The following is a 22,754-nucleotide window of genomic DNA, read 5'->3' as shown; positions in this document are numbered from 1 at the left end:
GGTTTGAAGTTTTCCAACAATTTCTCAACAAAAGTCTGGTAATTCTCGCTCTTCTAATTCCTCAAGAAATTCTGAGCGACTTTCTTGAAACTCAGCCATGCTGCTCTTTCAGTATCATTCATGTTTGTGATAAATTTCTCGTCTCTGAACACGCTACGGATTTGAGGACCATCGAAAATACCTTCTCCCGGTCTAGCATCACTTATTTCCGGAAACCCTTAAATATCCAAAACAGTCGCCATCCTTTTCCAAAGCTTTAATGAACTGTTTCATGAGACCAACTTTGATATGAAGAGGTGGAAGCAGAATATTTAAAGAATCAACTAAAGGTTCGCGGATGATGTTTTTGAATCTTGTATGGAAATATGTTCTTTTTGGCCATACTTTTTGTTCATAGTGATTCTTTATGTCTCTACTATCCCACAGACCTAAGGAACGGATTTTTTGTAAATCCTGATTGCTGTCCAACAGTGAGGGTGGAATTCTCATTATCAAAAATGCTAATCTACTAGTGGGAATGAAAAATGAGGTTGGACTGCTTCAAGTTTTGAAAAATAGAATTTCCCATATTTTCTCTATTTAAGAGCGGTTTTTCGCGATTTAAAAAACACTGGGAAGTGATGGGATTCGAATTTAGCGCGTCAGAATACATAAGGATACATAGGTCTAGTTTTTGGAACAGACCACTTTTCTTTTTTTTTGTGCGCCTGTATAACGATTTGCAAGAAACGATTTATTTAATACCGATTCAATCACTACAATTTGGATGAAAATATTTTCATCCTCATTGCATAGTTTACTTCAAATTATTAAAGACATTAAACATAGAGATTAGATATATAGATTAAATAAAATTAATAAAATAAAAAAGATAGTATGTACAATAAAAATGAGAAACATATCCAAATAACGGTGATTTAACCTTTTAAGAAATAGATTAAAGTGACTTTTGTCTCATGATTTTAGAAATTGATCAATGGTTACATTGAAAATAAGATTCCACGATTTAAAAACATGTTTCCAATTTGATTTTTTTTTTTTTAATAAAACTAGTAGTGGATTTCCAAAACTGATGATATTGTAACAATTTATTTGTTAATTACTTTAAGGGCATAGTTCCGTAAGAAATTTCGTTACGTAATAACCACAGCAGTTTATTATCCATTTTCTTTAACTAACAATGAAATGTACCTAGGGCTCATATAGGAAACCTCCTTTACATGCTAAGAGTTGTAATGCAAGATCTTCTTCTCTTCTACAGTGTCAGTACATCTCTTTCTATAAGACATTTTCTTGTGCAAATTGTCCTATGCAGTAGATGTTGCTTAGACTTCAATTATGTAAAAATATACAGTGTTCCACGGGGAAAAGTCATACTTATTTAGTTTTCTATCTACATTTTTTCATATTCACGTATTTATTTATAAGTTTAAAATATCAAAAGTAGTTTTTTTTCATATTTTTACAAACAAAATATTATCTAATATGATATTAGTTTCCAACCTCCTGTATACTATACAAAAACTTGTGTTTCTTAGCTTATTAATATTCTGATGGCATTTACTCGTATTAAATTTGAAAATTTTTCATTTGAATGAAGCGATTTGATGTTTGCTATGCCAAAAAGATGCTTAATTATAAAAAGCCTACGAATTTACTACATGGTGGATATAGCTAATATAGTTAATAAATTACCTGCACCTATTGATATTAAAATAGAACAAAATATTTATATCAAATTAGAACAGTTAAACATTTTAACAGTTTTTAATAAATTAAATAATTTTAATAATTTGCAGAGTAATGAATAATAAATGACACTAAATATTTTAGTAAGACTTAATTTTTGTTATATACATGTTATGTAAAATATACCTATATCACAAGAAAAGGCTCAACAGTATTCAACATTTTTATTTGCATATAAATTACAACACTTTACACTTATCTTTTGGATTCATATTACTTCCAATAGGACAATTAAAATCCATGGCAAAGTGTTCTGAATTTCTAAAGGCACCTAGAATTCGTTGAAATGGTAACATATGGATAAAACCTTCTGCATTATTTACATCTACATTATTACACATTATGGAAGAATATATTATCCAGAAAAGTTGTTTTGAATTATAATTCAACCCCGGTAAACTGCTTTCCATTCCATGGTTCCTTTCCAGATCTATGTAAGCCTCGTATGAAAGATTAATTCCTACATAATCTGCGAAATTTTCTTCGAATGTTTCCTTGCAATCCATCTGGAATCAAAAAAATTAATTCAAATCATAATTAATTTTATTTAAGTTCTACAGAAAAAAAAATTACTCACATTGATTACATTTTCAATGCCAATATTATTGCAGTCTTCTATTAAGCAGTTTGCAGCCTCAAAGAATTCTTCCAACGAATCATTTTTTTGCAATATTGTCTCTGAACTTAAAGTTGCCAGTAGTCCGAAACCATGCCCTAATTCATGTCCTATAATCGTACCAATTACTCCATAATTCAAGTAATTCTGTCTGCTTGATGAGTAAAATATACCGTCTAAAGCTGCAGCAGGTAAAACTAACGAAAAACTAAATGTATTTATGATCGCAATTCAAAAAGTAAAGATATAACTTACACATTATATTTTCACCAGGCATATATTTTATAAACCCTAAGTTGGTGACACCTTGATACAACTGGGCTTCCTTGATATTCAGTATTGGTTTTCTGAAGTCAAGGTTGAACATATCTCTACTTCTGTCCACTTCGCATACTATTTCGATGGTGTTGTGAAGATCAGATAGATTGATCTAAAATATACATTACATAATGTTTATATAGCTTCCATATGAGTAGGTATATTGGGCAAACGACGGTGCGCTCTCAGCGATTTTTAACGAGAAATCCAGACAGCATATTTGACATATGAGTACAGGGTGTTGCATGACGTACTGGACACACTTAAGGAACAAGTTCCTGAGGTCATGCCGAGTAAAAATGTTGTAATATACATGGGTTCAATCCTCCATGGTCCTTTAAAGTTTAGAAATAAGCATACATGTACACAGATTTTAAACTTTTACTGTTTGATTGTCAGGAACAACATTAACAAAATGACAACAAAACAAAAATAACACCCCCGTGTTATTCCTCATTTTCTGACAGTTATCCGAATTGGGGTTTGGGTTCATGGGCTTATTAGGTTGGGATATCATTGGGCTAAATGTTTATGGGATTTGGTTAATTGGTTAAGGTTATATGGTCTAATTGTTCACAATATCGTTTTTTTTTTGACGTTATGAAAAATCCTGAGGTGATGAGATTAAATGGACCTCGGATTCGGATTCAGCGACCCAAAAAATGTATAAAAAGCATGGTCTAACCTCTGGGCCCGAAAGTCGATTTTTTTTGTGTGGCTGTTTTATATGCCTAGGCTCCACTATTAATTGGTGTCTTGTATACTAAATTTTTAAGATGGCCCCACAAATAATACTAGTAATAGTCTAAACGATTAACATCTGGTGATCTCTGTGGACAAAGAATGTGGTCCTCCACGTCCTATCCACCTATTTTAATATCATGCGGTTCCAGATGCTGAACTTGTTTCACATGATAAGGATACAATAGTGCTATGTAATGATGCTCCTGGTACTTAATTCTGGACTGTCTTCAATTATTTGCAAAATGTTTTCTTACTTATTCGAATTTTGCTGCTCAGGACGTTCATAGTTAGTTGACATTGTTGGAAATGAACCATGCGTTCGCAGATGTCGAAAGGCAGAATCAAATGTTTCACTATTTGACACTTCTCTGTATGGAAATCGTCGTCGATACTCTCTACGGGCAGCTCGCGAATTTTCATCGCAAAATCCGTTAATGTAAACTATGTCGACATACTCTTCGTTTGAAACATATAGGCATATTGCCAGAAAAGGTATTACTAGAAACACGTTCACACAGTTTAGTCAACTAACATGTACACAGCTAACAAGATTAATATTAAAACATTATTACTCTACTTTAAAGCGCGATAACCATGGAGAATTGAACCCATGTATATGTATTATAACTTTTTTATTCAGAATGACTTCAAGGACTCACTTCTTAAAATTGTCCAGTACATCGTGCAACATCCTGAATAAATATTTATCTAAGTTGTTTACCATAGTTAGTACTACAATTTCCTTACCTCAGCAATGCCTAAAAATTTGTCAAACTCTTCTTCATGGTACATTTTGTCTGGTCCTCCAATAACAATAGTCATGTTATTGATTTTATCATAAGTAACATGTTTAACAGCTTCACTCATCCATGTAACTTTTTCTATATGCTTACGTAACACTTGTGCTATACGAGTCACCATTTCTTTAATAGATTTCTTTTCGACTGCATATTTCCTGACAAATTCTGCTTCTGAGACATAAGCAAATCTGTTGAAATATCCAATTAGAAAATTTTACTATTTTTAAATAGCTTTACAGAAATTAGAACACAGCTGTATATACTACTGTATAGAATGATCAATATCTTCTGCCACAAGATCTCTCAACATATACTGTGAATTATTTCCAAAGAACACTTTGTTGTTGGTTTAACATAGAAAACATGCCATGTGAAATGTTGTCAACTTAGTTTTCAGATATTTTTCGTTAACAGAATTTCTTTAGTTCATGTTTTAATTAGGACAATCATAAATTTGACATTTTTATTTTTGTCTCTAGAGACGAAAATCTTAGTCATCTCTAGAGAGAAAAATATCACTGTCACCTAAGCTAAGCTGTGAGAAAATTCTTGATTTTAAGTACCTACATGAATAGAAAAAATATTTGAAAGTACTTACACTGTGTTGGTAATACCATAACAGTAATTCTCTCTTTCTTTCGCAAATTGGTAATGTTTGGAGATGTCCGCATAGTTTTCAAATTCTTTTCTTATAGCGTATGTCAGCAACGTAGAGAATGATTCTGTTAATTTCCAAAAAATGTAATCAGCCTGAACTCTAAAATAAAACTTTCAGATTTTCGTAGTAGTAATGGTTATTTAGACAAATTAAAATAAGTAGTTTTTATTTAGAATGCAGATTTAATATCTAATTAATGTTTTTTTATACGAGTAGGTATTATAATAATTTAAGTTGGCCATATTTCATATTAATTTATCTGCTCTCATATACCAAACAACAGTCAAAACTCTTCCGATTTAACCTGTAACTACATATAGAATAGAATAGAAGCTTTATTGACACTGTCATATACAAAAACTGTACATTTTTTGTCACAACTATTACACTAAAAGAGGACATTGATATTAAACAGTAACGAAAGAAATAAAAATCATCAAGACTATAAAAACATTGCTCTAATAAAAAATTTTAATGAACTTGTGGAAACTTCTATGAGACATCGTCTTAAATTTAAAATTTTTAAAATGATTCCCTAATCTAATATAAAGCTGAATTTGGACCTTGTTTCTCTTAGTAGTATTAATTCTAGCAAAGGGCTCCACAAGATTTAGTGCCTGTCTATTATTGTGGTCGTGAATGGATGAGTGAGTGGCCAGATTTTGGAGATTCTTATGTACATGCAGCATCGTTTCAAAAATATACAGGCTTGGAAGAGGCATAATCTTTAAACTCTTAAATAGATCTTTACACGAAGCCCGGCGGTGGGTTGCAGCTACAAGGCGAACTGTCGCCTTCTGCAGAGTAAATGCCTTCCGCGCAGTAACGGAGTTACCCCATAACAGGACTCCATAATTAAGGTGACTGTGAACAAGAGAAAAATACAAAATTTTCATAACTGCATCACTCGAAGGCCTCAGCTGCCTCATAACGAAAATCTGCGATGCAAACTTAGAACAGAGAGAGTCGACATGAGGTGCCCAGGATAAACCGGGATCTAAAGTAATACCCAGTAATATCATATTATTAGACCTATCAACTAATCTATCAGCTGTAAAATGCAAATGTTGGGTTTTAGTAAAATTCAATTTAAGTTTATTTGAAGAAAACCAGGATTTAGCCTTAGATAGACACTCTCTACTCCTATCCACGCCGCCACGTGTCAAAAGGGTCGTGTCGTCGGCAAAAATAATACACTTGCAGTCGCGTGATTGCAAGTGTATTATTTTCATTATACATAACATGCGTATGTTGATTGGCAAGTCATTTATGTAAATTAAGAAAAATAATGGCCTCAACACCGATCCCTGCGGCACACCATTCGCAACGGGCAGTTTAGCGGAATTACAGTTATTTATATTGACAAATTTCCGTCTATTTGATAAGTAAGATCCAAAAAGTTTCAACGCTCAACCTCGGACACCGTAATGGTCGAGTTTACTCAGAAGTACATCAACATTGACGCAGTCATAGGCCTTGGTCAAGTCACAAAACGTGGCGTTCGTTGTTTGACCACGGTCAAGGCCATCAACTACGTCCTCAACAACAGTTAGTAAAGCTCTAATAGTTGAAGAATTCTTCCTAAAACCAAATTGAGACGGTGTCAGGATAAGGTGTTTTTCAAAAAAGGAGACAAGTCTATCTCTCAAAATCTTTTCTAAAATTTTACTGAAATAGGGAACAATAGCTATAGGACGGTAATTGTCTAATAAATCCGTATTCCCTTTTTTGTGTATAGAAAATCTTCGCTATTTTAAAGGAATCTGGCCACACACCCACTTCCAAGATTCCATTAAACAACAAGGCTAATGGCCCAGTAAGGATCCTGACTGATTCCTTAACCATTTGGCTATTAAAGCCGTAATAGTCACAGCACATTGAATTTTTAAGTGCCAGGATAGCTTGTCTCACATCTGATTCAACAACAGGAGACATGAAAAATGAGGAAATTTTTTTAAGAGAATAATTAATTGAAGGATTAGTACTGACATCGTCAATAGTTTTAACTATATTATCAGTTACAGCTGCAAAAAATTCATTAAACCAAAACATGCCAAAATTTGATATAAAAATATATCTATCTCTATAAATATGAATTGTAATTTAAATCGTGTACCTTTTATTAGTTGCGTTTAAATATGCTTCTAATTTGGGAATATATGAATGCAAATTGAAGATTATTTTCTCATTCTTAGGCAATATTACATATTTAAATAAAGAAGGCCACGGCATATTAGGATATTTATATTTTATGTCATCCATTGTAAACTTCTCATATGTTACATTGTGCATCAAATCTTGTATAATCTGAAAAAAACCTTGGAAATATTATATAATTTTTTTAAAATGCACTGCATGTAAGTTTAGTATACCATCAACAAACCAATTTCAAATTCCACCACCCGGCTCACGCTTTCCGTTATATTTGACAAATTTCCTGGAGCACCCAATATTATTGCAACATTGGTCATCAATGTTACATAATTATCTTTCACTGTATTGTCGATTTCATTTACATTGTCGGGGAACGTTACCTAAAATTAAAAAGATCTATATCTTTCCACAGTTTCTGTACAAATACATACATATAGTTTATTTTCATAGATAGTTTCTTCAAAATTTTGAATGTTTATGAACCAATCGTAATAGAAGCCGATATCTTTAGATTTTTCCACAATTCTCCCCCAATCAAACGCCTCTTCCTTCCAAGTGCTACCTTTCAATAGAGGCCAGCCACCTAACTCTTCATAAAATTTCTTCAGCGTCTTATTTTGATCTTCCTCGATGCTAGTTACATTCATGCATGCGTGGTAATATTTTTTCTGAAGTTTGATTGATCTAGAGTCGCCCTCTTGGATTGGACTTGTAATGAATTCACGAACGAATTTGTTAATACCTTGCTGAAAATTATGTATAAGAAGGTGTCCTTTATAATTTCTGCATGTGAAATTATAGAAGTTGTCACAAGGGTCTACGTCTGTGGCCAGTATGTCCAAAACGAAGGACGAGGATGTTAGGCATTCTCTTGAGGCGCAAATGTTATCTGAAAGAGGATATGTTATTTATTTATTTATTTATTTATTTCTATTTGGTATTTGCACATACATAAGTAACTACTATCGCGTACTTTAAAAATTGTTAGAAGATTATGAGGAATTTTTAGGACTGATTCCTCTCATCAACGTAAACAGACAAAAGATATGTGTCCTTCTAATAAGTTGTAAGTGTATATCCTCAGTTCTATTGCAAGATATCATTTTTTTATTATCTATCTATTAAAAGATAGTTACTGAAGAATGTCTGTATTAAATTTCGAATAAACGTACCAGATGGTCTATCAATACAATGACAATGAATTAATGGACATGGTGGTAACACATGGAGCCACTGACAGAAGCCTTTAGTTAATTGTACATCTTCATGTATAGCGATTTGCGTAAATACTTGTAAATAAAGTTGAGCCATCAATGGAGCCAGCGATTCCAAAAATGTAATGTATTAAAAAATATATTATCTTTGTAAAAAATATTCCTGCCCATTGAGTTTTCTCACATTGATTTATTTTGAATAATAACTAACCAGTGGTATCGATTCGTTTTTTATTAGATATGATTTGCTCAAGTTCTTAAAGGAGGGTTCCATCCAGTTTGTTTCTCAATAAATATGGAAAGTATAATATACTCAAATACTAATGTTTCAACATAGTGAATAAGATTTTTAAAGACTTATCGAAGTAGAACACTACATAGTATGGTACAGGGTGTCTTAAACTCGATAGTACTGTAATGATACAAAAAATTTAAGTAAAATTTGGAACACGTGGTGTTAAATGGGATGAGGTAAGGTCCATTTTCAATCGAAAGTATTATCTTTGGGATTTGACAGAAACTACTAATGACGTCATCAATTATAATTGTTCCAGAAGCATACCCAATTTTTTTTCCTGTTAAAAGCTCTTTTTTCTAATAAACTTTTATTAGAGAAATTTTTCTGTCCCGTTTAAAAGTTATAAGCAATATCGTCCTAAAGAGCCTAAAAATCACATTAGCGGTGGAAAGATCAAGTACTCGTTAGAAAATAATTGAATTGAATGTTGTTTAAAGTGCATAAATGTTACAAAATACTTGTCATTACTAAATACGAACGATAAAAGTATAACTTTTGTGCTTACAAAATGTTCATAAAAAGTTGATATGTTGCTAATTTACGATGAGTCACAAAAAAAAATGAAGAAGAGCTGTAGAGTCATATCCAGAAAGATCCAGAGCGCTTCATTCCTGATCATAGAACCTTTACAGGAGGCGACCTTGCGACGACATGAAGATGCATTTTCTGTACGGAAAAATCAAATAATTGACCGAAGGGTAAGAAACAATGTTAATACAGCTAGACTGTTACAGTATTTCGAACAAAATCCACGAAATTCTATACGGCAGGATAGCCAGGAACTGAATTTGGATAAATCAACCATTCAACGAATTTTAAAGACCAATCATGACTACAAAATTCACCATCTGGAGTATTTGCCTGATCGTCACATTGAAAACAGACTTAATTTTATAGCTCAAATTGTAGTAAATGTAGAAACTGTTGATCTGAACCTTTTTCGGCACGTTCTTTGGATGGACGAAAGTCGGATTGTCAGTAATGGTCTGCTAAACAGTCGCAACAAACACTACTGGTCCATTGAAAATCCCCACATTGTAAGTCCAGTCCAAAACCAAGGCCATTTTGGAGTAAATGTATGGTGCGGCATCATCGGTAGGCATTTAATTGAGCCTTATTTTTATGAACATACATTGAACAGCGTGAGTTACCTAAATTCCCTACAAGAAAAACTTCTGGAGAATGAGCCTTTGCAGCTAAGGAGAAACCTATGGTTTCAGCACGTCGGGGCTCCACCCCACAAGGCCAGGATTATGCATCAATATTTAGATAACACTTTCTCAGGAAAATGGATTGGGCTTAATGGACCTATTCAATGGCCAGGAAAGTCACCAGATCTAACACCCCTCGATTTTTTTATGGGTGGTTTTAAAAAATAAGGTTATAAAACACCTTCGCGAGATATTAATCATTTGGAAGAAAATATCACAAATGAGTTAAACGACGAAATGTTAATAAACGCAGCCCACAAATAAAATCAGGCGAAAATTGGATATGTTTCTTGAAATGAGAGGAAGTCATATAGAGAATAGATATCTATGTAGTATGAAAGCGTTTGCCTCATTTTTTAAGCTTAGTTATTGTTATCATCACCTTTTGTTTTAACTGTATTAAAGAATTATCGAATTTAATTCTTTTATTTATTCTTAATGACATTTATGCACATTAAACAACGGACATTCAATTATTTTCCAACAACTACTTGATCCTTCCACAGCTAATGTGATTTTTAGATGGTATTTCTTTTGAGACTCTTTAGGAGGATATTGCTTATAACTTTTAAACAGGACAGAAAAGTTTATTAGAAAAAGAGTGCTTTTTAACAGGAAAGATTTAGGTACGTCTCTGGAAAACATACAGGGTTATTTATACATAAACTTTAAGTGAGGATAGAGAAAAATAAGATTTAACAGAATCGACCTTCAAAAAATTTCCAAAATTGTTTTTAAAGCTGAAAATATTTGTTTTCTAAATCTCAGTGAAACCCCTATTTAACGGCGGCTATGACCGTCCGTTAGACGCGAGTTGCGAATTTCGCATACGCAACGGTAGTGAAACAGCGCCGCGTTGCCACGTGTATCGATTATCCGCGCATTTGATGAAAAACTTTTATTTACAAAATTCGTTTTCAACATCCTTGTAGAGTTTTACACTAATAAATAATAGTAAACACAAATAATTACTTACTAAACGTAAGTACGTGAACAAAAACACAAACACCGACAAAGCGACAAATTATTTGAACTCAACAGCTATTTGTTCTGTGAAAATAGAGTCGTAAAGTCACCTATTGAAAATTTGAAACAGCCCCATCTCTAGGTAAGTAGGGTAAGGTGCACTTCAGACATCTCGTTTTTAAAATTCTTTTGTTATTCGGGAATTAAATGGTAATATTTGTAATAAAAACACAAAACCGTCGATGTTCGCATAAAATAATTAGTACCTATTATTTTAAGCTGTAAGTCCCCGAGGTATTTACAGTTTTCTGTAATAATTCAGCAGTACGTATCCAGGCCACTAGATCAACTTGTGTCTCGCGATTTTCAGGTTATGTTTACGTACACTACAGTTATCAAGGCACTGTAATGTATGCAATTACACATACGTTTTCCAGTGTCCCAGTAAATAAATTCAATATTAATTAAGATGTACGTGAAGAACATGCGATGTGAACAAATCTAAAGGGCCAGTTGTTTACGATGTTTTTGGAGAGTCGAATGCCAATTCCGCTACGGATATCGGACATCAAATTAAGGACGCGGGTGATTTTCCAATTATTATTCCTTTCGGTAAATTCCGATTGACTTCAATGGACATTTTAATTAATTGTGCGTGGTGGTGTTTTATTGTTACTGTGTAGTCCTAACGGATCTGCAAAAATGTTGTTTTGATAGTATGCAACAACGGAACTAAGAGCAAATGTAAAATTCTGCAACGATCTGGATTAACATCTATCAAGTAGGTATTAATAAAAAATGTTTATTTCTGTCGTTTCTACAATGGCAACATGTCAACGCCGCTAAATATTGCTGAACAGCTGAGTGAAATTATGTTGACGGTTCATAATCGGCGATTTACCGGGAACAAAGGGGGTTTTGCCCCATTTTTAAACATCGAGCTAATATTCCGAAATAATTTTTTTATTACCTTTTATGCCTTCCTGAGCGCGTGGTTAAAATTTATGTACTAAGTAATAGTTGACCCTGTATAATTGATGATGTCATTACTCGCTTCTGTCAAATCCCAAAGATAATGTTTTCGATTGAAAATGGACCTTACCTCATCCCATTTAACACTACGTGTCTCAAATTTTATTTAAATTTTTTGTATCCTCACAGTAGGCCCATACTATCGAGTTTGTGACACCCTGTACAACGCAAAAAAAATGTGAGAGAGCAATGGAAAAACGCAGTGTTTATATTTTATTAAGGAAATAATCGTTTAGTCTAGTAACTTTAGGTGTTTTAAAAACGAATAGCCTTTCTTCATAGCTTATCATCTTATTAATTCAAAAGCCGTTGCAGCATATTAAACTGCCCCAATGAGATTACTATCACGCACCAACTTCGAGGATCAAGCTGATGGTCGATATGGATAGGGAGATATGAGTTTTATATAAAACCGGTAAAAAGCCACCACCACTTCTAACATTTTGATTCGGAAAGAGTGCTATCTACTTCAATCATTAATTTACGAGTATTGAAACGGTCGTATAACCATGCAAGAAAACCATTTATTCTATGATGATGCAATTTTTTTAAGTGCTTCATCAAAGGTACTTTATCAAATGCTTGATAAAATCCAGATATACAGTTTAATTTAGGTACATTCCGTCAACTGCCATGATCAAGTCATTTATGCATAACATGTTGGATCGTCCAGGAAGAAAGACGTGTTGTTGATCCGGTACAGTTTGGTTCTCATCATCTCATCTCATCAACTAGCGTTAAAAAATTCAGAGTATTTATTGTATGTTACTCGTTTCCTATTATAAATATTCTAAATTTAGCCATGTATGTAAATTGATTATAAATCGTTTTATAATATAAAAAATCATTTAAAGAATCAAGTGTCAGGTTTCTATTAATTAATTCCAGTATAAAAAGAAACTAATGACCAAGATAAATGATTTATAAACCAGTAGTAACTTCTACTAAATTACATGTTTATACTGGCTATACGTGTTAGTTTGTTGGTGATGCCTTAATATTTAAATAGGAAATCAATTTTAGAAAACTGTTCATTAACATTTTTTGTTTATTATGTTCCTTCTGTTTCAATTATATCTAATTTATTAGACAATTAACTGATATCACATATTAACTGATTTATTTCAGACTATTGTTACTTAGTAGTTTCACAAAAATAAACGGAAAACTCTAAGGGAAAAAGTTCAAATAAAGATCGTTTTCGACATACAGTGTGTAGAAATTATCATTTATTCGTAAATTGATGAAACTTGACCTAACGACTTAATTAATTATGATGGACACATCATTTAATTAATTTATAAAAATGTCAACCAGTAGTGCTGTTACTGGAGGACACTGTCATTTTCGAGTTTCCGAACTCTTACATTGTTGTTATTTTAAAAATTAAAAATGAACTTTGACATAGTTGAATAAATCGGAAATAACTAAAACAATTCTTTTCACAAAAAAAGTATATGTCTTTTGCTAGAAATGCAATTTTAAATATAACGTAATCAGAAGTCAAGAAAATTGTTCGCGTTCCAATTTTAAATTTTTTAGAAAATTGTTAAATCTCAGAAAATTAAAAGAAAAAGTATTTCTAACAAAAAAAATACTATACATCTTTTTGGAAGATGAGTATTTTCAATTTATTTAACTTTGCCGAAGGCTAATTTTAAATTTTAAAAAATATCTCAGCAATACCTCGTCTGAAATAAAATGTTTTTCTTATAAAAAAACCTCCTATGTATTACTATACCATTAATGAAAGGAGTATCTGGTAAATCACAGGCTTTGCTTCAAGGATAGTTTTTTTTTGGGTGAAACTAAATCGATAAAGATGAAGTGTCTTTTGTAAAATATTGAAATTTCTGACCTTCAAAGAATTTGTTTTTTAGTTCTTCCGTCACTCTTTAAGATATGTCAATGACACTGATATATCGGATTTTATTTTAAATATAAGCTTATTTTTTATCTACCCACTTAAACAGTATTTTGTTATTTCTATGTTTTCTGTTGGTAGAGATTCTGACAAAATGCTGGCCTTACAGAGTGAGTCATTAATAATGGTACACAGCTTAATGGCAGATTGTTAACGTCAAAATATAGTGATTGAGCCAAACATGCCTTAATCAATTGTTGCTCCTTTTCGTTTTACAGAGTGTTAAAATTGAAAAAATATTTCCTATTTTTATCTTATTTTAAGTATGTATGGACCGATTGTTTTGAAAACTTGTAGTTTTACGTTTTTTGAGGTGGCAAATACGAATATGCAAACAGTTTGGGGTAACGTCTAGAGGGCGCTAGTTATACTGTCCTATCAATGTAAAAATCTCTATAACTTTTTGTATTTTACAATTTTGAATTTTTTAACTGCAAATTATTGAACTACGTTCAATTCTAAAAGGTATTCTAAAAAGGTATACTAGTTATAAATCGATAAACTAAACCGTTTTCGAGATACAGACGTTTTAAGTTTTAGATATTCGGCGGGAATTAAATTAGAAAATTAGCAGACCTTAAAATACCAATCCTGAATTAAGAATTAAGACAAACATTACAGCAACTGAAAATATTATTATGCATATCTTAACAAATTATTAACCACCAGCGACTTCAGTGCACTTTCTTAGTGTCTTATTTTTTGCCTGACGTTAAATAAAGTCCTATGTTGTTTGATAATATGAACTGATTCTTGAATATTTGTCCACAGTTGTTCATGGCCATTAGTAATGTTTTTGTAAACTAAAGATTTAAGATATCCCCGAAAGTAAAAATCCAGCGGATTTAAATCAGGGCTACGTGCAGTCCAAAGTACTTCGCTACCGCATCCAATCCAACGGTGCAAGAAATTTCTATTAAGATATTCTCTTCTCCAAAAATAACAAGAACACAACTACTTCCTAATCAAATTGAGTAGAATTGGCAGAAACAATATGGTATTGTAGTGACAGCTGTCAATTTATTATGTCAATACCTACTACTTTGGAAAAATAATTTAATTCCCGTTGAATCTCAAAAACTTAAAACGTCTGTATCTCGAAAACAGCTGAGTTTATCGATTTGTAACAAGTATACCTCTTTCATTTAGAATTGAACGTAGTTCAATAATTTTTAGTTAAAAATTTCAAAATTGTGAAACATAAAAACTTTGACATATTTTTACATTGACAGGACAGTACAAAACTAGAACCCCCTAGATGTTACCCCAACACTATTTGCATATTCGTATTTGCCACCTCAAAAAACGTAAAACTACAAATTTTTAAAACAATCGGTACATACATTAAAATATAGCAAAACATCGAATATATTTTTTCAATTTTAACAGGAGCAACAATTGATTAAGGCATATTTGGCTCAATCGCTATATTTTGACGTTAACAATCTGCCATTGAGCTGTGTACCATTATTAAGGACTCACCCTGTATATGTGTTACAATCTTTAAATTAAGTACCTAAATAGTCCCTGAGAAAAATTTATTTTTATTTTCTACTATCGTTACCGGTTATGAGTATTTGGAGGTGTTCTAGTCTAATTAGAGGTAACTGTTTTGCTAGACTCAATATTTTATGGTTTGGATTATCCTGCTTCTATTAAAACAATATGATTAAACGGAGGCACATATTTCATTGAAATATGTTATCAAACAAAATCATTTCTTTGAATGCCTATAACTTTTTTTGTTATAACCAGTTTAGTTGGCTAGACAACTGTGATAGTAAAAGTAACGAATTTAAAGAATGAAAGTAAACATTCAAATTTTTTATCTTAATGTTCACAAAAGTTTTCAAAATAATATCCACCAATATTCATATTTCACTGCCTAATTTTTGTGATACTCTATTTTATCATACACGGTAATTTAAATTTTATGCATGGTTCGTATTTATGTTGCATCGCTTTAAAATGTAATGTTCGAGGAATCAATAAAATAGTAAGATAATGTCAATTTAAGCTATAAGACTATAACTACAAACTCTGAATTAAGAACTAGAGAATTACACAATGCGAAAATATTGCTGCAGACTTTACTTACCTGCCTCAAAACTATTCAGTTTCCAGACAATTATAATGGTCGCCAAGACACACACCGATATTAATATTATTATCACATACAGCACATTCTTTCTTTCACTCAGTGCTATATTTTGCACCGCCCTTAAATCAGCCATACTTCTGTCTGACAACCGTCTGCTTTATTCATATTTCTGAAAAGAACGCAACATCACGGTGCAATCATAGTTTAGCTACATCACATTACGAACACAAAACTGCTTAAAATAAATTCTGCATTAGAAGCGTCACAATTAATGAAGGCGGATGAAGGTCAATTTATAATGATCAACGCATTTTGTACTACCTATTAGTCGGTTTCGTTTCAGCTGAAATCACTGTTACAATGATGACAGGATTTCTGAATTATGAGAAGGAAGCGATAACAGACTTTTACTTTACTTTCTTGAAAATTATATGTGGTAACGTTTCTACTGAAATATATTTATGATTGCTATTGTGTACTATGTGGCCAAATCGCATCACTCTTTTGTTATTGTGGTTTTTTGGTTTTGATGTCATCTTTAGCATAATTAATTATTTTCGTAATTTACCCGCAGACATTGATAGTGATTCAGGATTCAGGAAACTGACTATCCCCTGGCGTAGGCGATTAGCCGTAGTAGCAGAAATAGGCCGACATAAAATAAACAAATTACGAAAAATGTTGCTTGTAAGATATACAGGGCGCTTTTTCAAGTTTTTTTGTGTGCCGGTGTAATCGAAATTGTTAAAACTTATTGAGAACCTCTGGAATCGTTTCCGATTATGTTAATATATTTATGTTATATACTACATAAAGAAGGTGAATATTTTCGGCCTCAAATGGCTTGCCGTCCGCTTTTTGTAGCAAATAGAAAAATTGAGGTAATTGTCAGTTTTACTTTAGTTTTTATTAAGGAAACGTGTGTGATGTGCCTATGGTGTGTGTACAAAGTACCAATAACCATATTAAAATGGGCCATCAGTAATAATGAATTATTAAACATGGAAATGCTGATAAAAACTACACGTTTATTTCCAATGATTTCCAAATAACCATGAATGAACACTTCTAAACAGAAGCAGAGTTGCCGGTGAGATCAGCGGTTCCAAAAAAGTTTTCAACTTATCAATGTGGTAAGTCAATAGGTATTAAAAACATCGATTTGTAAAAAATACAGTTAAGGTTTTTCAGTGTTTTTCTTTTGTTTTATTTTATTTAGCAACAGTTAATAACTAGAAAAACCAAGTAAGCAGCGTAAAGGTATAGTGAAGGATTAAAAATACAAAAAAAGGTGAAGTTTGGTACTACCTGTAATTTTTAATATTTCATATTTCTGGTACGTAGAGGTCAAATTTTGATCAATTTAGTTAATTAACGTCATTACATCAGTCATTACGTGAGAACGTGCAAAAAATAATAGTACACTAAGCAGTTATATGCCAACGGAAGACATCTATTAGGTCACTTTGGGGCAATAGTCTTCCTTGAATTATATAACAGTCTGACCAATGTACATGTGGAATTAAAATAGAAATTAAACAGTTGAACAGTTCTGTGACAATTTTAACACCTCATTTTATTGTTTAATTCATAATATAAGAAACGATTGCTGTCGAATATAAAACCTGCTATGGAATCTTATGTTACGAGTATTATAATCTTTTAATATATTTTTACAGAAAAAAATTAAATTACGTATTCATTAACTTTTTATAGAAAATAAAATAAGACCAATTTTAACAATAAAAAAAACTAATTTATAACAAACTACTTCTAACTAGTTTTTGTATATAAAGTATAAGTATAAATTTCCACAAAAAAATTCCTAAAAGGTCATTAGTTGTGCGTAGTGGTTATTGTAGGAATATTCACCAAATCAATTTATAACTGACATTTTTCTATTGTGATGACCACTTTTGTGTAGTAATTTAATGGAAACTAATTTTTAGAAATTTTTTAGGAACAGCACATTCCGAAGTTTCTTATTTATATTTGACAATTAATATGATATAAATAAATTCATATAAATTTAGACGTTAAATCAACTAGGTATTGATATTTGATTACAAATGAAAAAAATACTGTAGAAGTATCATTACAAAAATATACGGAGTGAACTGCAATTTCTCTGTCTATAATTATTATAGGGCATATAGACTTCATTTCGGAAAAGATACTTTACAGGGCGTTTCAATAAACATGTACTGTTGCCCCTGAGCGATATCTTCACCAAAAAATAAGATAAAAAGTTGGTATCACAACAACATTTTTTTAATATCACTAAAACTAGTTTAGGTAGAGACTCCTTATTTAAGGGTTTCTGCATACGCTAATGGCTATTTAATTTCATGTTCTAATACAATATCGTTTTCTAAAGTATTCTAGATGAATTGTAATTAGAGAGAAGAAATTATGGGGTAGTCAAGGAAGTAGAAATCCCAAAAAAATTACATCGGATACTGTTATTTCTTACATATTTAAGGTTATATTACACTCCAATAAGCAAACATGTGTACTAAGGGAGGAGTTTTTAACCTAAATCATTTTAAAGTTGCATTAGAATACGTTATTTGATGGTACCACATTTAGTGGACTATACAGGGTGTTTAGCAAACGACCCCGCACAAAACCAATGGAAAAAGACTTTACGTCAAATTGTTTGCAACTGTGGAATCAAGAAGGTGATATGATGTAGGGCAAAAGTCCCCATGGACCCGACCTCCGCCTATGCACGGTTTCGGAGTTACATAAGCTGAAAGTCGCTCAGTATAGCCAAATCTGCACTTAGCGTTATCCAGGGTCAACGGCGTGGTCGTGACAGATGTTTGACCCCATGTGTGTTGGTTCGTGCGTGCGTCGGCGGAGGTCGGACCCATGGGGACTTTTGGTCTACATCATATCACCTACTTGATCCCACAATTTCAAACAATTTGACGGAAATCTTTTTCCATTGGTTTTGTGCGGGGTTCTTTGAGGAGGACACTTGAAGAGTAAATAAATCGAGATAGGAAAACTCAATTGGTAAAAATATTTTTTTCAAATTAGAACACAATTTTTTATACCTACTGACTTTCCACAATAAAATTAAGAAACACTTTTGGAACCTCTGACGCCTTCGATAGCTCGGCACACAAGTCGCTGTACGTAAAAATGTGCAGTAAACTTAAAGTTTCACTGTCGTCGGCTCCACGTTACCACTATGTCCATTAAAGGCACCAACTCTCCTAAACACTACGTTAAGCTTTGCATCGGACGTGAAATACCTAGGAGTCATACTCGATGCAAAGCTAACATTGAATCTTCATTTTGAAGGGAAACGAAAAAAGGCGTACATATCCTATGAGCAGTGCCGCAGGACTGTTGGTAAAACCTAGGGAATGAAACTAAAAGTGATCATTTTGACACTGCCATTGTGAGACCAATTTTAACCTACAAGGTTGTGTTTGATAGCCGAAAGTCCAGCAGACGACAGCTAAACAAATGCTCAGCCAGGTACAAAGGATTGCCTATCCGAGCATAACTGGAACTATGCGAACAACACTAACCATAGCAATGGAGGTAATGCTGTCTCTGACACCTCTGGATATCTATCTATGAGAAGTGGCCTTGACAACCATGCTTCGCCTCAAGAACGTTGGTCTGAAACTGGATGTAGGATATGGATAAGTTAAGAGTCGCCTATAGAATGGGGTCGTCCGGAACATACCCCTTCTGCAGGTAGACACTGACAGTATTTTTCCGCAGTTTGCGTTCGACAAACCGTACACAGTACTCGTCAGGAGACAGAAAGAGACCTCCGGCGATTAACGTCTTCACAGACGGATCAAAAAGGAAGGAGGAAATGGGCATATCCAATATGAGTGGGCAATGGATGGGCATACTACCGTGGTGCAAACGGAATTAGCAGGTAAAACCATAGTCGCTAAAGAATTGTCTGTAGGTGCACTATGGGTAAAACCATTAGAATCTACACAGACAGTATACAAGCACTACCTACCGATCTTACATAATCATAAGATAATGACTAAGTCAGTAAAGGAGTGCCACCAGGCACTGGTCATGGCCTTAGTTTCCAACAGCATATGTATATACTGGATCAAGGGACACGAGCAATGCAGTGGGAATAAAGAAGCTGACAAGCTAGCCAGGAGTGCATTGGACTTGCTGAAATTGTCAAGAAAAACACCTACAATGAAACTGGGATGAAAGAATTAGCTGTCAATTTGCTAAGGAATGCTATTCAAACTGGACACTGTTGGCTAAGGAAACACCCTCACCACACGACGAGGTGTGAAACACCTCTTTGTAGCGGTTGTGAACAGGAAGACGAGACAGTAAGTACTACATGTGCTCGTCTCATCAACAAGAGAATTCGTGTTGGGAGAACAATGACCTTCTATGGCCTAGATTAGAGAGATCCCGCTGAGCAACGTCATCGCCTTTTTTCTCTTTAAAAGGTTGGTTGATGGCCCAAAAGAACTGATATCTCGTAGAGAGGAAGCACAGCACAAGAGGCCCCAATGAGCTCTAAGTGCTGTAGCTTCTAAGCTACCCCCCTACAATTCCAGATTCCAGATGTTCATTAATTCATTGTTACTGCTTTAATGAACCATTTTTTATTATGCGTTTATTAACATACACACGCAGACACAGTTAAATGTAGGAAACCAGATGCTTAAAATTTATTAAATGATACACGTCTTTATTATAAAAACTAATGATAACCTAAAATTGAACAAACACTTTTTATGTTTACAACTAAAAAAAATGGACAAATAAGAGGACGCCGCACTATCTACGACCACAACGATTTACTACGCTCTTTTTATGTAGGATACAATTCAGATATTCTCGTTAAGTTTTATCAATTGATTATTATTATCATTAATTTTAGACAACGTTTCAACACACTGTATATCTCAGTAGGCGTTTGTATGTAGACAAATTAGACTAAATTGTTTATTGTACTTTTATGTATCACATAACCCTACATTTTTACGGTATTTTCCAGGGCCGTGTGTCGGAACTGCCCTTGTCCAGACAACAGCATGTCCAGCAACGAAGGGGGCCTCGGCCCCATGTCGCCACCCGCCTTGCCATCTCCGGGAGGAAAACTACCGTCTCTGGATCCAGCTGATAGGTTTCTTGGGAAAGGTTCCCCTTTCGCTCCTTCAACGGGGGACCCCCAGCGGCATTCTCAGAGCGACGACGACTCCGGATGCGCCCTGGAGGAGTACACTTGGGTACCACCTGGACTGAGACCTGATCAAGTGAGTATTCGCAATTTTACTTTTTTACAAAAAAATAATAAAAACAGTAATTTGGTGGATTATGTAATTTAAAGGTAAACATAATTGGAAAAAGTAGGTACGTTCTTGTCAGGTGACAATTTTTTTTTAAGTTCAGTGTAAAAAGTTGGCTTTTATATGAGTTTGTAAAACGCATGCTTCTGTTGTACGGTTTCAGTTAAAAGATTATCTACTATAAAGTAGTAGTAGTTAATATAAATTAACATAATTTTCAGTATGAATTCTAGTTAACTCATAACTCTTCAATGTATACAGTACTATGAATAGCATCATTTGATGTTGCTTCCTTAACTGGCTCTCTGCACAACATTTTATTTGATATCGTAATTTTCAATCTTCATTTCTACAAGCACGGTTGCATAGAACCATCTAAAATATTCTCTCTATATCCTCTGAATTGGATAATTCAAGATATCTAACGCTTGATGTTTTTCCAAAAGTATTGATACGTATCGGCTGTAGACAGGATAAAGTCGACTGGTGACCCAGGTATGATGCACTTTGTGTAAAGTTCAACCATATTATTCTGTACTCTCGTTTTGCTATCAATAAAAGTCGAGTTTTCAACGTTGGAATTTTAACTATTACATTTCCAACATCTTCCTCATCAACAACTCTCATTTTAAGAAACTCGTTCTTAGGAATTTAATATGTATTATTTTTTATTAGGCGTTTCCTTAACAAATTTTTTGTTTCGTCTTTCAACTAAAGCAGTTTATTTACAATGTCTTTCATTTGTGCCATTATGACTAACTTCCAGAGTAACTATACAGGGTGATTCACAACTTATCCAAAAAAATTTGGTAATAGATGCGGCATGAGAAATGGAGTCAATATTGTAAAAAAAAATTGTAAAATCCTTATAGTTTCTGAGAAAAAAAATATTGAAGTTATAGCACATTAAACCACTATTTAGCGGTTTGCGTGTACTCGGAGTTGATGGATATCATTTTAATTTATGGTGAAGCGTTTGTGTTATGGTGAAACAAGACATCATTTGTGTTAGTTCGTAGAAAGTGAGTAAGACGGACCCAAATGTGTTTACACGTGAGTGGATACAATTTTGAACAACTGCTGTTGCAGGCATCGGGTATGTCAAATGATTTTATTATTTAAAAACACAAATTAATTTTATTAATAATTAATAAAGGCAAAAGCATTTGAATTTGCCGATATATAATAGGTGCGATAAAATTCTATTTACATATTTCTTTCCTTGCGAAAGTTTTGTCCGTTTTTATCACGCCGCCATACCGGTGTCATTGTGCGAGGTCAGGTTTTACAGTGGACCAGTTTCCAGTGCCATGCAGAAGTGTATTTTTAAATCAATTTCGAACTGACCTTTTTGATTTTTTCTTTACAAAATTGTATTTGTAAGGGTCCCCTGTACATCCAGAATTTTTTTTTGATAAGTTCTGAATCACCCTGTATTCACGAAGAATTGACTATTTCTTACGAGAATTTGCACGATCGAAAATAATATGTAAAAAGTGTCTTTATTGCACTCACAGAACTCTTAACACACTTGCTTCGCGCGTTCTTTAACGATACCATTTGTGAAATACAGAACGACTTATATTTATACCTTAAGCAACTGTTACAAGAGGATATGTCGATAAAAAAGTAACAGCAAATTCACAGTATTCCATGTTAGTATTTA

At 33.2% G+C, this 22,754-nt stretch overlaps 2 protein-coding genes across 2 annotated transcripts in view; one reads left to right on the top strand and one right to left on the bottom strand.

Moving 5' to 3' along the window:
• Window positions 1-1,899: 1,899 nt before the first annotated feature.
• On the bottom strand, window positions 1,900-16,213 carry LOC108910716 (neprilysin-2-like). The gene is made up of 9 exons (XM_018715418.1): window positions 15,783-16,213; window positions 7,471-7,928; window positions 7,258-7,419; window positions 7,002-7,192; window positions 4,826-4,984; window positions 4,175-4,415; window positions 2,621-2,795; window positions 2,327-2,562; window positions 1,900-2,255 (listed from the first exon to the last, which is right to left on the bottom strand). The coding sequence occupies exons 1-9, from the start codon at window positions 15,916-15,918 to the stop codon at window positions 1,929-1,931; spliced, it is 2,085 nt and encodes a 694-aa protein (XP_018570934.1). The 5' UTR covers window positions 15,919-16,213; the 3' UTR covers window positions 1,900-1,928.
• A 4,590-nt stretch (window positions 16,214-20,803) lies between these two features.
• Window positions 20,804-22,754, top strand: part of LOC108910710 (protein prickle-like) — an 87,320-nt gene continuing 85,369 nt past the window's right edge. The window contains exon 1 of the mRNA XM_018715410.1: window positions 20,804-21,055. Coding sequence (XP_018570926.1) covers window positions 20,834-21,055 — 222 coding nt within the window. The 5' untranslated portion in view covers window positions 20,804-20,833. The remainder of the gene's footprint in view (window positions 21,056-22,754) is intronic.

The sequence above is a fragment of the Anoplophora glabripennis genome, unplaced genomic scaffold, assembly GCF_000390285.2.
Source record: "Anoplophora glabripennis isolate ALB-LARVAE unplaced genomic scaffold, Agla_2.0 scaffold404, whole genome shotgun sequence".
Lineage (NCBI taxonomy): Eukaryota > Metazoa > Arthropoda > Insecta > Coleoptera > Cerambycidae > Anoplophora > Anoplophora glabripennis.
Note: the sequence above shows the minus strand (reverse complement) of the source record. Positions and strands in the feature narration are given on the sequence as shown.

Excerpts from the sequence above, each read along its gene's own strand:
- LOC108910716 (XM_018715418.1), bottom strand. The coding sequence starts at position 15,918 with ATGGCTGATTTAAGGGCGGTGCAAAATATAGCACTGAGTGAAAGAAAG. Across the intron at positions 7,193-7,257 it reads TTGAAATTGGTTTGTTGATG|ATTATACAAGATTTGATGCA; the intron begins GTATACTAAACT and ends GGTTTTTTTCAG. Across the intron at positions 4,985-7,001 it reads TTAAACGCAACTAATAAAAG|AGTTCAGGCTGATTACATTT; the intron begins GTACACGATTTA and ends GTTTTATTTTAG.